The sequence below is a fragment of the Aythya ferina genome (genome assembly GCF_964211825.1).
Source record: "Aythya ferina genome assembly, chromosome: 1".
Lineage (NCBI taxonomy): Eukaryota > Metazoa > Chordata > Aves > Anseriformes > Anatidae > Aythya > Aythya ferina.
In genome coordinates, this window is record NC_140296.1 from 26,129,862 (window position 1) to 26,145,185 (window position 15,324).

General features: G+C 35.4%; 1 protein-coding gene across 10 annotated transcripts in view; it reads right to left on the reverse strand.

The window, feature by feature from the left end:
* The window catches only part of POSTN (periostin), a 35,486-nt gene extending 22,901 nt beyond the window's left edge, over positions 1–12,585 (reverse strand). For all 10 annotated transcript variants that reach the window (XM_084506135.1, XM_084506140.1, XM_084506142.1 and 7 more), the window contains exons 1-6: positions 12,101–12,585; positions 10,536–10,634; positions 4,419–4,483; positions 2,538–2,695; positions 1,765–1,929; positions 716–862 (exon numbers count right to left, since the gene is read on the reverse strand). In XM_084506135.1, coding sequence (XP_084362261.1) covers positions 716–862; positions 1,765–1,929; positions 2,538–2,695; positions 4,419–4,483; positions 10,536–10,634; positions 12,101–12,222 — 756 coding nt within the window. In that variant the 5' untranslated portion in view covers positions 12,223–12,585. The remainder of the gene's footprint in view (positions 1–715; positions 863–1,764; positions 1,930–2,537; positions 2,696–4,418; positions 4,484–10,535; positions 10,635–12,100) is intronic.
* Positions 12,586–15,324: the final 2,739 nt, after the last annotated feature.

Genomic DNA, 15,324 nt, shown 5'->3' on the forward strand with positions numbered 1-15,324 from the left:
TAGCCCCAGTTTTTTAAAGGATTTAAAAGTATATGGTTGCCTGAAAGTGCAATGGACTGGGTTTAGAGAATTCAGGCTGTCTTTTCCACCTTTATGCCACTGCATTTGAAATAGTTTTGTATTTTAAGAGGAGGTGGAGAAGGGAAGAGAACAAAAGCTATTTGCAGAACTATAACATATTTTGTTAGATGTGCATTGTGAAATCCTATTACGCTAAGAAGACACATCTTCTGGAAGAAGAATAAATTAGACAGAATAAATTGGACAGAAAGTAAGCTGGTTCTCTCCTGCAAGAAAAATCCATGTTTTCCATGGTGTTATGAAACTTGCTATGAGCAGATTCTGGAAAAAAATATATTTTACCATTTTCTGTCACACATCTTGAAATTGTTATTTATCTAGCACCAGACACCGCAACTTATGCTCATACGTTGCATTACCTCACTACTTGAAGAAAGGGCACACTTTTTAGATACAGTGACATGATCTGTCCTATTGATGATCCACAAGATCCACAAAAGAACACAAGAGGACTCCTTACATAAAATGCACTTTCTCTTTAAATAGCTAGCTTTGCAGTATTAGTAGGAATCCTTTATTTGATTTATTTCTCTTTCTCTGTTATTGAATACTCTTACTTCCAGGCCTCATACATGAATAGAAAAAAAAAAGAAACTACAAGACCAGAAAAGTGTTTCTATTTTTGTCCACTTACTCTGAGAGATGAAAGATCATCCTCTACTTCAATGAAATCTTGAATGGTATTTCCAACTGGAGTCAGGACACGGTCAATGACATGAACAACACCATTGGTAGCAATCTGGTTGCCATGGATGACCCTGGCACAGTTAACGGTAACAACCTATGTTTGACGAATCAAGCAGTAGATGATTAAACATTCACTTGATCATACACTTGCAGTCGGATTCTTACAGACTGGCCATACGTGTATTGTACATAATGTGTTCACTGATGTTCTTTCTGGTTTTATTTTAAATATCAAGTAAAACCTTGCAGGATTTAAGAGGCTGACTGAACTCTTCTGGAAAGCACTGGATAGCAGCAGATTAGTGCAGTCTACATTGATTTCATAGTCATGTTTTATTTGTCATTGCAATCCTTATTCTTCAGACTTGCTTTCCATATCTGGTTAATATGATGATCGTATTGGTTTTTAATGATGTAAATTGTAGGCTAGCATAAAAATTTCCATGCATTTTAAGAAAAGACAGGTAACATGACTGGGAGTTTTTTAACATTTATAAAAATAAAATTATTTCTGGAAAGTAATGGATACCTGTATCGTTGCAACCTTAAATGCTTCTACCATGCACTCCAATTCAAATAAACGATCTGATATAATTAAAGGCCTGATTTAATGTTATTTTGTAAATAGATAAAGAGCACTATCAAAATTTGCTTTCAGATCTACGATGATGATGTATTTTCACTATGAAAGGCTTTGTCTTCTATGGAGCAAGTTCATTCTCATTTGAACTTTGATTTTTAAACAGCAAACAGCATATATTTATTAGTTCTTTCTTGGCGATTAGCCTGCACAGCAAACTGATTTTTTTCAAGACCATTTAATTATTTTATCGGTGACAACTGACTTGCTAGATGCTAATCTTTCCAAAAGCAATATCCTTAGCTATAGAAGAAAATAAAGGAACGAACAGTGGCTAAAATTGAATTACTATATTATAGAAAAAAAATATAGAAAAAATATAGAATATATAGAAAAACTCATGTAAATAGACTTACCCCATTAGGATAATGGTTAATAAGCAATTTCTGGCCATTATACATGGACACCAATGTCATGCCATTCTTAAGATCTTTTGTCAACATGCGCTTGTTTATCATATGGTGGTGGAGAGCATTATATAATTCAATATTTACATTGTCAACCAAATTCCTGTGAATTTCCTGAAGAAGAAAGGATTTTAATTAATTGGATTTTTCAAGAACATTCTTCCACTCAGAAAGATGTACATATTGCTTTACCTTAACTTATGCTTTCAATGTAGTTGGCACTTAATTCCAATATGACTTCAATACCTATCAATCTGGCTCTGTTTAGATAATGCTTTGGTCTGACTTGCTCACAAATGGAAGACAAGAGGTCTCATCACAGAGAAGTCATTCAAAGTGTTTTGGCTCAATGTTTATTTTAACTAATAGCATTACTAAAAGGAGGACACCTGAGTCACTGTCAAAACATGAATGTACTCTATATTATGTAATTGCTGGAATTCCTGTTGTTTTCCTCAAAACTATGCTAAAACTAACAAGATTTAAATTTGACATGCAAGTGCTTAAACAAGAAATGCTTACTGTTGCTTAGTATTACTGAAAATAAACTCAGATGTTCTAGCTTCAGTAATGCACGTTATATGTACATTTCTGTATAATAACTATTGCCCATTTATATCTAAAATCTCATTATCATTTCCAGTCTAATTTATTGCATCCAAAACATTCCCTGAAATTGAAATATACTTAAAACACATGCTCAAACACACACACACACTTACTGAACTTAATTGCTCCCATGCTTCATTGCTTGGTGCAAAGAAAGTGAATGAACCTCGTCCTTCAATCTCTTCTCTCAGTTTTGACATGTCAGAATATTGCTGAGTGGAGGTAGCTCCCACAATACCAAGTGTACCATATACATGATCAATAGGAGCAACTAAAACAGACATTAGACAAAAATGCTGTGAGTTCTTCAGTCAGTTTCTCATGACCAAACCTAATTTATTTATTTTGTTTAGACAATGGTATTTGCTTTATGAAACTATTTAAATCAATATTAAAACAATATGCTTGTATTAAAATTCCATTATCAATGTAATCCAAATCCATCCAAACACATCTGCTTGTTATTTATTTTCTGGTTTGCTTAATGAGATGAAAAATTAGATCAAACAAAACCAAATATTGTTATATTTTCTTTAGAAAAATGTCTGGTTTGTGCCAAGCTTAACCTGATGTAGAAACCTATCCATTTGGGACCCTTGAGAAAGGACATGAGTCAATTCTATCTACAGCCACAAATATTGCAATGGAGTGGGCATGGTGAAACAGAATTCTATTTGTGAGGCCTCCTCCAGTGTTTGGCTTGCACAGATATTGATTCAGCCAGAAGGTAGTAAGACTATAGACTCACAGTTAAAGCACTGCCACATGAGAATAGGATGCATATCTCCTAATTCTATGCATCTACAAGTCAGCAATTGATGTGTGAGCTAGTTGTCCTTGGCTGTTTTTACAGTTGCAGAGAGGAACAGGCAACTTTAGAGTATGACTAACCTCTTTCCAATGTAAACATCTGAAGTGACATGAATTCTTCTAAACAAGATGAACTCTGTCTTAGATGGCCTTACTTTATTACAGAATGTAAAAAGAGCAGCTCAGATATAATGTTCTAAAGCATGCCATTTAAAATTATTCTTTCCTGTTGCAATTAACTTTATTTATGTAAACAGATCACCAAAACCAGGAGAATTAAGATTTCCTGTCTTCATTTTAACCCCTTCTTAGTTTATTTAAAGTCTGTAACACACTTTTAGTTAACAAGATTCAAGTCTTCTCAGGCAAAGAAATAAACAGAACTTAGATAAGCCACATTTCATGTCCTAGGTTTTTGACGTCACTGGTGTGCTTTAGGTTACTCTGGAGTGGGAGGGGAATAGGAATAAAAATTCACCTTCTGTAGGTTTGGGAACTGAGGAGTATACCACTTCTTTCCAACCCAGCAGCTAGAAGCAGCCTGAGAATTCAACTTAAACTGCATGACCTTATTCAATGGAGGCTCATTTTTAACTGTATTGACAGTATGCAAACGAACCTTTCTATTCTCAGGCAGTCTTATAGAACCATAGAATCATTAATGTTGGAAAAGACCTCCAAGATCATCTGGTCTAACTATCCTCTTACCACCAGTTGCTCACTAAACCATGTTCCTTAAGCACCTCATCCAACCTTACCTTGAACACCCCCAGAGACGGTGATACCACCACCTCCCTGGGCAACCAATTCCAATGCCTGATTACTCTCTCTGAGGAGAAATGTCTCCTCATTTCCAACCTGAACCTCCCCTGAAGCAACTTGAGGCCATTCCCTCTTGTCCTATCACTAGCTACCTGCGAGAAGAGGCCAACCCCCAGTTCGTCACACCTTCCTTTCAGGTAATTGCAGAGAGCAATGAAGTCTCCCCTGAGCCTTCTCTTCTCCAGACTAAACAACACCAGTTTCCTAATCGGACTTGTGCTCTGGGCCCTTCACCAGCTTTGTAGCCCTTCTCTGGACACGTTCCAGGGCCTCAATGTCCTTCTTGTACTGAGGGGCCCAAAGTCTCCTCTGTTGTAATGCTTGTCATATACTGATTCATCCACATGCAAATAAGCCTGTACCTGCAGGACATCCTCTCATACCATCCATCTTCATATATCCAGGACAGCACTCGTATAAGACAGTTCTGTGGAATAAAAATGAAAAACATAATTAAGTAACATACAGGACAACTGTACACAAATTTCAGCTCATAGCCTTGTCTTTTTTTTTTTTTTAATTTTTATTTTTATTTTTCATTATTAATTTTGCATAGCTAAGTATACATTCTTCTGACATTTGTGGCCTTTTTATCATTTGACCTATTCTGTATACATTACAACTTAGTTGTTGTTTTAGTAAATGCAGAGCTTTTGAATTTACAATATGACTGCAGTCATTGAGTTTAAGTGATAGGAGGGAACATGGGAGGGAATGTGGATATCATGCAGAGTTATGAAAAGATCATGTAAATAAAATAGCAGCTGAAGAAAATCAATTTGATGGGTCTATTTTGAAAAGATTAAATGGGACTGAGGAAAGAAAAAAAAAAAAAAGGTAGCAGGGACAGTGAAAGGAACTGTTATAAGCTGGGTTGTAAAAGGAAATAAAAAAAATAAACTGAAAATAAATTTAAATGACAAAACTATATGAGGTAATCAGCATTCTGGATATAGGAACTTAAAGGGTACTGAAGAAGAAGGTTCTGTGGATTGTATGGTGAAAGAAAGTGGGATGGCAGAGCCCCAGTGTATCAAAGAAGACTTTGAAGAAGCTCAGGAATGAGGGAGAGAACTAATTAAGAACAGATATAAAGCAGATCATAGAAAGTAAAATGACTAAAGACAGAATAGCTGGACTTGAGGGAAAGTTTCCTGGTAAATAGATTAAGGATGAAAACCAGATTGTAACAAGCCAAGAACAGGGTTAAAAGAGCATGCCATCACAGTATACATAAAATTTATCAATAGAACAGACTAAGTGTTATATAATGATATCAATAAAATATACCCATTTTTGAGCATGTATAAGCTATATAGAGCAGCAAATCAGGGCTAACTGATAATTCTGTATTTTAACATTTAACTTAGCTCTGAAGTCAATAGGATATAATGTCTTCTTAATTAATATAACAGAAACAAAAGATCTACCATAGCTTTGCTTGACAATTCTCTCATAATAAAGTGCAAACACTGAAATTCACAGAGTTATCACTGAGTTGATTTTGGCCCTTACAGGCAGGGAATATCAACAAATAATATCAGGTCTAAATTATGTCGACCTTATCAAGGTCTAAAGCATATTTTAAACTTGCTGACTTTACATTTCAGATATTTCTTTTCAAACTATGGTACACTGGGAATGACAAGGAAAATTGCCATCATAGTTTTACATAAAAGTCTTATTTTTATATCTGTGGCTGATGTTGGCAGTGTTAAAAGAGTTCTCAACAGTAATTCCTTGAAGACTTTTGCTGAGTCTTTACTACTGCATTCCAATTTTTAAATTGATGACTCTTCAGTGGGAGTTGAATAGGCTTCTCTCATTTTTCATAAGCTAAAGTTGACAAACATTAACCACAAACTCATTAAACTGAACAGCTTACTCAAATGAAAAGTTGGACTTAAGAACTTCACTATCTAAACTACTAGAAGAGATTTAAAAAATGAATGTAGACTCGAAGATCAATAGCATTACAAAGCATTATTTTAAAAGTCAAGTTTGGAATTCCATAATTTACTGTGGTTTGATAGAGATGTTAAAGAATAAATATTAGAAAACAACAACAACCAAACAAACCCTATCATTTCTATTCTGTCATAAACACATATGTACATGACATTTTCACATTTCTGGCATGTTCATCTCTTTAGCAGACAAGCCATATATTGAAAGTATTTCTACAGTTCTTAGTATGTTTCTGTAGGGCAATTCACTGAATGACTATTTCCTAGGAATACAAGATGAAGAGAGTTTAAGCTACAGATTTACTAATTAACAAGGAAATTAACCTTATACCCTTCCTCCTAGTTGCATCCTTGTCAGAAGCTAATAAAACAAGTCACCTGACAGGACTCAGAATGTTTGTCCAACTGTGTGAATTGCTTTGTCATGAGAAAATTGTTCTTTTCCACTGAATAGAAAATATCTCTACCCCCACCCTCTGAGTAGCTATAAGAGACGGCAGTCTTCATTAGCTTTTGGAGAAGCAAAAGAAGTTGAGTTGCAAGTATAGCATAAGATATGGAAAGTTGTTTCCTCTTAACATACCCAACAATTAATGAAGGGCAGAAAATTGGCTGAAGAACATGATTAAGAAAGATGTTTCTTGACTCAAGCATTACAAGATCAGTGCCTTATTTACCATGTAACTTGTTATGTACAACCAAGGCTTTTTTCAGTCATCAAGTGTTACTGTAAATTCCTACTAATCATTATTGATATTCCATTATGGTTGACAGCAATTAGAGATGATTCTGTGAAAGTTGATGTATCAAATGTGCTCAAAATGTAGTGAGGAAGACAGAATGGAAGAAGAGGGGTCCATAGAGAGAATTCCAAGATAACTTCAGAACAAGATATAACTTGATGCAAGATGCATTTCCTCAGCATCACTCATATACACAGTACACGTGAGAAGTGCCATCTCACACTGTAAGTCATCCTCATCTGTATCACCCTACTAGCTCAGTATAAGATGGTGTCCATCTTGCTGTTGTTGCTTTTGTATTTTTTACTACCCTCCTGTTCCTACTGCATCCAAGGGAATATATTCCAAAGGAACAGAAGATAGAGCTAGACTATTTTATGTCCTTGTTATTCTTGGTTAACAGAGCAGTTTTCAGCTTATTCAGATGAGTTCTGTGACTCATCCCTTTCTACTCCTTGCTGGCATGGAGATAAAATATTGTATAAAAACAGTGGAAAGCTTTCTGGTCCAACAGACTTTGTTTTTAGCAAATCTTTAAGTTGTATCCCTATTAGAAATTTATAAGAGTTGACAGGAAATGTAAATGTAAAAAACTTTCTTAAATAAACATTTTATAGATCATATATACATTCATGAATGGCTTGTTAACATAGAGATATCAGAGATATTGACTTGAGAAGAGCCATTGTCCTTTGGATTACTGTTCTTACTAAAGTAACACCTTTAGTCAAATCTCCATCTATGCTTTGAGAACATAATATAAAAATCCAATTAAGAGCTAAGACTAAATTATAACAGATGTTCTATTACAGCCACATACACACACACAAAATAAAAAGCCCAGTTATGCCTATGACTCTAGTTTCATACACACTGTTTTCCCCTTCTAGCCTTCCTCTCTGAGTACTTACAATGGTAGGAGTGTTAAAAGAGGATGGAGATACTGTTTCTCAGTGTCTGCCATTGGTTGGCTGCAGAAGGTTTCCTGCTTATTGCCTTACGCTAGCTCTGTCAAATGTTTTTCAGTTTATGTTACTCTAAATTCTTGTCAGAGAATAGAACAGAGTCATGTGAGTCCAAACTGTCTATTTCTTCAAATTACTTTTCCTTACACGTTAAGCTATCTCTCACTACACAACTCATTTTACTTCTGGAGCTTAGTAAAGTAATGAGTTCCTTCTCAGATTTGTGCTGAGAGCAAACTTTTGCTCCTGGGAAGACACAACATCTTTCTAGGAATAAAACCACAGGAGTAAGTTGGTTTCCAAAGCTGACTTTGAGAATATCCAAATTTCAGTCTAAGTCATTTTCAGGAAATATCCTTCTTCCTAATGTGTCTGTAGTGGAATAGCATGTAATGCCAAACAAATCAGTGGTATGGCAGACTTTTCTCAAAAGGTGAAATATTTTGGATGACTTGCAGCATGTCCACTGAGGAAGAAAGGAAGTCAGTATTATAATGCCACCTGGAGGAGAAGATTCTGATAAAGACTATAAACCTATGGGTACTGAAGGAACTGAAGGCAGAGATGGGGTAAATGACCACACAGAGTCTAGATTGACTGGAAATTGTTCATTGTTACAATTTTTAATTACCCAAACTTTCTGGATAATTTGTATGAAAAATTGATTCTACCCTGTCAGGAATATCTAAGAAAAACAAAGCTAAATTCAAAATAGGAGAGACTGGTCAGGATTCTAGACAATAAATCATATTTCAGAAGAAATTCTGAGGATTTAAAATAAGCAGATTGCTTCTCTTCAAAGGAAATTTGTTATGATTTGTGCTACTACCACTCTAGCTTAATGCTGTTACTTTCTTTCATATCCTTAAGGAAATAAGTAATTAGCAATCCAATAAAGTTTACAATAGCAGAAAACTTAGGGTGATAACTTGTTCCATGAAAATCATACTTTCTTTAGTTCAGGTAGGGCCATGGTATCATACTTCATGTCTAGACTTCAAAACTGTGTCACTACTTGCCTTGAAAGGCAAGACTGTGGTGGAATTTATGCCTCATTGTATTGTAAATGAAACTAAATTCCATTAATCCATGTTACACTGGCAGGGAAATAAACACATTTTCTCAGAAAGACAATGGGAGAAAACTTCCTCCTCCAACGTCTTTCTTCAGTCTTTTCCCTAAGGGTCCTTTCCAATACTGTGTTATGACCTGCAGTGTCTTTTGGGAATCTCAAAAATGCAAAGCCTCTGACACCCAACAGGAGTACTAGAAATCACAGTATAAGTCTATTTCAGGTCTCTGCCTGACTACTGTCTACAAATTCATGTCTGATTTGAACAGTGAAAAAATCATTAGCGGAGGTATTTCGCCCACATGGACAATCATACAGTTGTAATCAGTTTTACATTAAAACGTATAGGGATCATGCTTAAGAAGAACTGTGAATAAGATTATTTTATAAAGGGAGCCATCTTTGGCTTATGTGATCAATACTGCTAATCATTATTTTTCTTCCATATTAACCTCCTTTAAGGAATCCTTTGGCCTGGAAACAAAGAATCTTTCTTTCACTTTTCATTAACATCTGAAACAGTGATTGAGGTTATTTAGGTACGTTTTAAACACCTATCTTACTTTTAAAGGAGTTAAGTTCCTCATGCATGTAATATGCACCTTGTATCAATGTAACTTAATATCTATTTCTTAGGGCACATAATCTCTGAGTGACTATTAAAATTGTGTACTTGAACATTACACAGATATGTGGAAGATTTTTTATGGGCTTTCAATATGAGACTCCTGATATCACACAGTTGCAAATGAAGCCTAGACTCCCTGTTCTCTTGAGCTGTTCTGAAAATGTCATCCCAGACCTATCTGGACCCTGTAAGAGAATAATGGCAAAGCAGAAACAATAACTTCCTTTGACAACTGCTGGGAAAGTTATCCAAGTAATTGTGTAACATCAAGAGAAAAATGTGGTACACTGGAAAAACATTAGTTTAATGCATTGGGTAAACAGTGTCAGTTGCTGTTAAATTAACTAAATTTTAAACATGACAAATGGGGCAGACCAAGTTCTGGATTGGAGCTTTTGTGTGTGTTCTTACCCTGAAACCATTCTGTGGTAGATGCAGAGGTAGTGACCAATACTACTGACTTTTTTTTCCACATGAAAAGGCAATGGCTTGCATTATCAGAAAAACTAAAAAATGAAATTTATATACAGATTCCAAAAGAATGTCAAAGTCACCCAGACTTATTTTGTGTCCTCAAGTATATATATATACGCATATATATATGTATATATATACACCCATATATATATATACGCATATATATATATTTTTTTTTCCTTTGTGGAAAGATGTGGTCTAACCACTCAACTCTGCTGGATAGTGTTGCGTTCTTTCCACAACTGGCTTCTTAGATCCCCCTGCATTTTTTGGTAGGACACTTAACCTCTCCTCATGTTTAAAAGAGAGATACAAAAACTTAAATAACTATTCCTTAAACTAATGATTTGAAGCCCACTCAATTTAAAAAGTGCTACATACCATGCTGTCATTTTCATGCCTTTTGTGACTATTTTTGGCAGCAATCATTGAATCAGTTACTCGAGTGGTTTTAGAGGTGGTTTTAGGGAAAGGGATGCTGTAACACTGTAAAATTATGAAGTTCATTATTCCTGCCTCTGCTTCTGAAACAAGTATTTTGTTTCAAAATTTTCACTGAGAAAATAAGAACTTTCTAATAGTACACTATGCCATTTCAATAAATGTTTAGAAACAGCAGATACTTACGCTTTCTTTCCACAGATGGCTCCCTGGTACCAGTTTCTGCAGGTGCTGAAGTATTTCTTTTTGGTTCCCATAACTTGCTGAAGGGCACAGACATTGGGGCTATGGGTGGGAGTGAGAAACATTTTAAAAAGGAATTTTTGTTCATCTTTGGGAAAGCGTTATATAAAATAGCAGCAAACACAGTTCCTACTGAGCAAGAGTAAGAAACCAACATCTGGGTTCAGTTGTCAGGGCAGGTGTGCATTGAAGCAACTACAGTGCAAGCTCCTGGGACTACCCAGCTGTGTTCCTTGGCAAGCCCACTCTCCTGGTAGGGACAGATGATCCCCATCTGCTCTGTCCTGACCCTCTGCCTCAATATGCCTTACATTTCTTCCTTCCTCCTGGGAAGTGAATTAATTACAAGCCACTAGGAACTGAGCTGTGAATACCATCAAGCTCTTTTTATTAAAGTTTTTTTTTTCTTGCACACATCTGTGCAGCTGAAGGTCATGGGCAGATGGTGAAGAGAAGTGACTGGTTCTTTATGTAAAAGGGAACCCTGTCTTCTGTAAATCAATCAGCTATTTTGATTACAAACCTTTTGGAGTACCGCAAGCACCTAAGTAAACATTCTGGGAATTACTGGGGACCAAAGGGTAATTGGCATGTAAATAAAAGGAGTCACAGATTTCAAACAGAGAAAACTTTTTCTTAGCATGGTAGTGTAGAGGAATTTCTTAAGAGCAAATTCCATGGAGCAAAGGTGTTTTGTCACTAATTCATATACTTTTACAGTACAGAAGTTCATCAGTTCAAAAGTTAGAACACATGCTTTACAACAATGGGAAGCCAGACAACTCTTTCTATTCAAAACACACACACACAGAGGGAGAGAGAGAGATAGAGAGAGTTCAATAAGAAGGACAGGATGGTGAACAATTCTTTTCACAGAAAGTTTTTTTACTTAAAAGACTGAAAGAAAATACGTTTAGACACATGCGTTTCCCTGACACCAGCTGTTCAAATTAGTTCCATGTCTCTGAGCAGACTGGCTTGTAAGCATTGTCTTCTGGACACCCTGCTGAGCAGCTTGCTGCATTACTCTAGCAGGAGCAGAAGTTTTACAAAGGACTCCTAGTGTATTTTCCCGTGTCAGAAAGTAGAGCTCATGATTTTCATTAGGATAGAATTAAGAGAGTAAATGTTGTGGAATAGGTATCAATTCTATCCAAATATTTTAAAATGTATATTAAACACACCCCATATCCCATTATATTAATTATGAACTGCAATTGACTTAAATGATTCTAAAATGTATGTGTCTTATTCATCAGGAAGCGGGGATTTTATTTTTTACAGGTTTTAAGAAGTTTAACATTAATTTGACTCCTTTTGAAACTCCCCAAGAAACTTTTAATTCAGGAGCAGTTCTTATAAAATTAATTCAGAAAGAAAGTTATTCTTGAATGATAGTAAGAATTCATAGTGAAAGAAAAAACACATTTAATATAATGTGAGAAGAAAGGAGAGAATAACTGTTAAGAAACCCACATTTAAAATGCAAATGAACACAATGCACTTACCCTTGGTCGCGTGCCCTTATTCGACTATGAGTTAAAATCTTGTCATAGTGAGCAGATGCAGATGCTTGTTCAAAAGAAGTCAAGAAAATAGTAGAAAAGGTGAATAAGAAAAAGATCTTCATCTTTAGTCCTCTGTTGCTTCTGACAAGTCTAGAAGAGAGAACTGGCAAAGGGTCTGGAGAGCTGACAATTTATATACATGCTGGAAGGTGGTGGGAGGGAACTACAGGATCAACCTGAAACTTTGTACCACCCTCCTTAGAGCAGCTGCTTTGGCTGCCAGCTTCAGTAATCTAAATTAATACCATACATTAGCCGCATAAACTGTTCTTTTTTTATCCCTGATTGACTAATTTCTTCCTCATTACAGAAGGCTTAGCATTTTATTCTGCTGACACAACAGCAGAAAAAGTTTGGGAAGTTTAGACTTTGACTTATGATTTGGTATTTTTAGCACTGAAGCATCCAGAAGTCAGGATCATTATGTGTGGCTTTGTTCAAACCCAGAGGAAGTTTCTTGCCATAAGAACTGCATTGCTTTCCTTTGTTTTCCATGTCCTCATAGTTATCAACTCTGAGTTGTTTAACTAGTGAAGTTGGTGAAAGTTCCAAACAATAATCTACTGGAACAATAGTTCCAAACAATAATCTGGAACAGCTTTTATTGTCTTCAGGAAAAGAAGACCGTATTAACATACATTCTGATTATGAAGCAGTTGCACTATTAGTTTAAATATGTATTTTAATTCTAATAGTAACACGTACTATTGCATAATGCTTTTATTTAGAGCTTTATATAGTCATACAAAAATCACCAAGTAACTGGAAATTTTAATATGTACCTACTTATACCCATTAGTTAGTTGCTGGGAGCCTCTCATGAAGCAAGTAGAAGATATAATTCTGAGCTGCAAATGTGGGAACTGAGGCAGAAAAGTGAAGTGAAGTGACAGTCTTAATGCTCCAGGGACAGTCGGTGTTTGAACTGCAATCCAGGAGTCTGAAATGTTCAAGTCAAGGAAAAAAATCTGCCATTCGCATAAAAGTGTTCACATATGAATACAATTTCAAGGTATACTCTGTAGATCATTTCAGATCTTTGTGAAAATATATTGGTTTTCAAGACAGTACTTAGCTGTAGCTTATTCCTCCATATCAGGGAGAGTGGTTATGTGAATATGGGAATGGATGTGGAAAAGGATGCTGTATTGGGCCGACACACCTGGGACCAATCTCTCATTACAGAACAGAGAAAAATGGGACAACAAGCAGTGGCCAGAGACACTGGCTATTTCCTATGTGCCATTATAGGTGAGGATTATAACTAGGCATAGGTATATAGGCATTTAATGATTAAGGGCGTATCTTACATAACCATGGTACTTCATGGTTTCTAAGGTTAAGGACATGGACATTTGATTAAAAGCTAGAGATAGCTGATGGCTGTGTGTGAATTCAGGAAAACTCCATGCCTGAAATCATCACCTTCAGATAGCTCATGGAGGTGAACTATATGACATAGCATTAGAAGTTGTAGGAGAATGTCACTGCTGTGCTCCTTCTATTCATCTCAAAGCTTTTTACCTCTTTCTGGTCTTTGCAGAAAAATATTGCAAGAAATATCACCACTTAAATACCTAGCTATGGCATTTAGAGATGCTAATTAGCCTCAGTTGATTACCCTTTGCAGTTCTCATTCTACAAACAAAAAAAAAATTAGAAGATATACTGAAGTTACCATTAAAGTACCTTGATAAACTTGAGAAAGTCACAGCATTGCCCCAGAAGCCTGTATTTTCAGGAGTGTCACCCTCTTGAGACTCCAACCTCTCAGTATAGCTCTTGTCCTCCTCTTCCACATTTAACTATGTAGCACCAAAAAATGAGTAAAACTTAATGCTGCTACACACACTGAGCTCCTGTCGTTTACAAAGCTATGCACTGCAATTAAGGAACAAGGAGCATGAACAGGGCAAGTATTTCCATATTTTTCCAGCTTTCTGATTGGTGAATCAGTTTCATATCACAGCGAACCCCGTATTTATTGCATAATGTAGTTATCTCACTGAGAGTTGGAGTGAGTACTGAGAGAAGACTTTAATTCTTACACTGGTTGTTTTTATTAATAGTATCTTCTCTGTCACTGATTGTTTTTGATTATGATAGGAACTAAGCATAACAGCAACAAATAATAATCCTAAAACCATTCAGGTTTCTACTTCCATATAAGCAATGAACATTAATGTTAAAAAGCTAGTCTTTCCACTTCAGAGGTATATAAAATAAATAAATAAATAAAAATCTGAACTATTGCTATGTGTTAAACTTAGTATCAGATATGGTGGCAGAGGTATAGGACAGCACAGAAAATGGTGTTAAATATGCAAATTGTTAATATGCAAATATTAAATAATCAGATTAAAGAATTTATATTAAACCTTGTAGAAAACTTAGTGACTACATTCTCATTCTATTTAATGATGCAAATGTTACTAAAAATGAGTAAGTACTGACATAAATTTCAAGGAAATAAAATAGCATGAAGAAAAATAATGATCGTAAGTGACTTTCTGAAAAATCTCTAAAATATTGAATAACTTGCTTTGGTGAGTGGTATTAAAAACGCAGAGGCCAGAATAGACAAAGCTCATCTCTGTCTATTTTGAAAATCTTCAAATGATGGAAACTGCACCCACTTATCATTTAAAAACTTATGGAAGAAAAAAAGCATCAAGAAGAAAAAAACAGACCAACTACATGAATGTTATTTATGTTTCCGTTATCCTGGATATAAAAACAAATAACGAAGCCAGGCCCCTTATTTATTTATTTACTTTGCCTGTGACATAATAGCTTGCTGAATTACATACCAGAGTTACCATTTTCAAGTTTTCATGCTAACAGACTGTTCAGGTTTACCCACAGTTTTTTCACCTGTGATCATTAATATTTAATGTTAGTCTTTACTTAGTAAGGTGGCTATCCCACTAAGTTTTCTCTTCCTTTGGCTAAATGCTTTGTACAATATAATACTTACTAAGAGATGTGGTGTTGAAAATCTAACTAAAAATGTAGAAAATATAAATTGCATAAAACACAGAATTATATCTAACAATTATTGTAGTAATAGAAAATGTTGTCATCTGCAGCAGAAGAAACCTATCCAAAGAAATAAATAGGACAAGTATGGAACAAGTATTGATTTTTATCTTCCACAAACTACA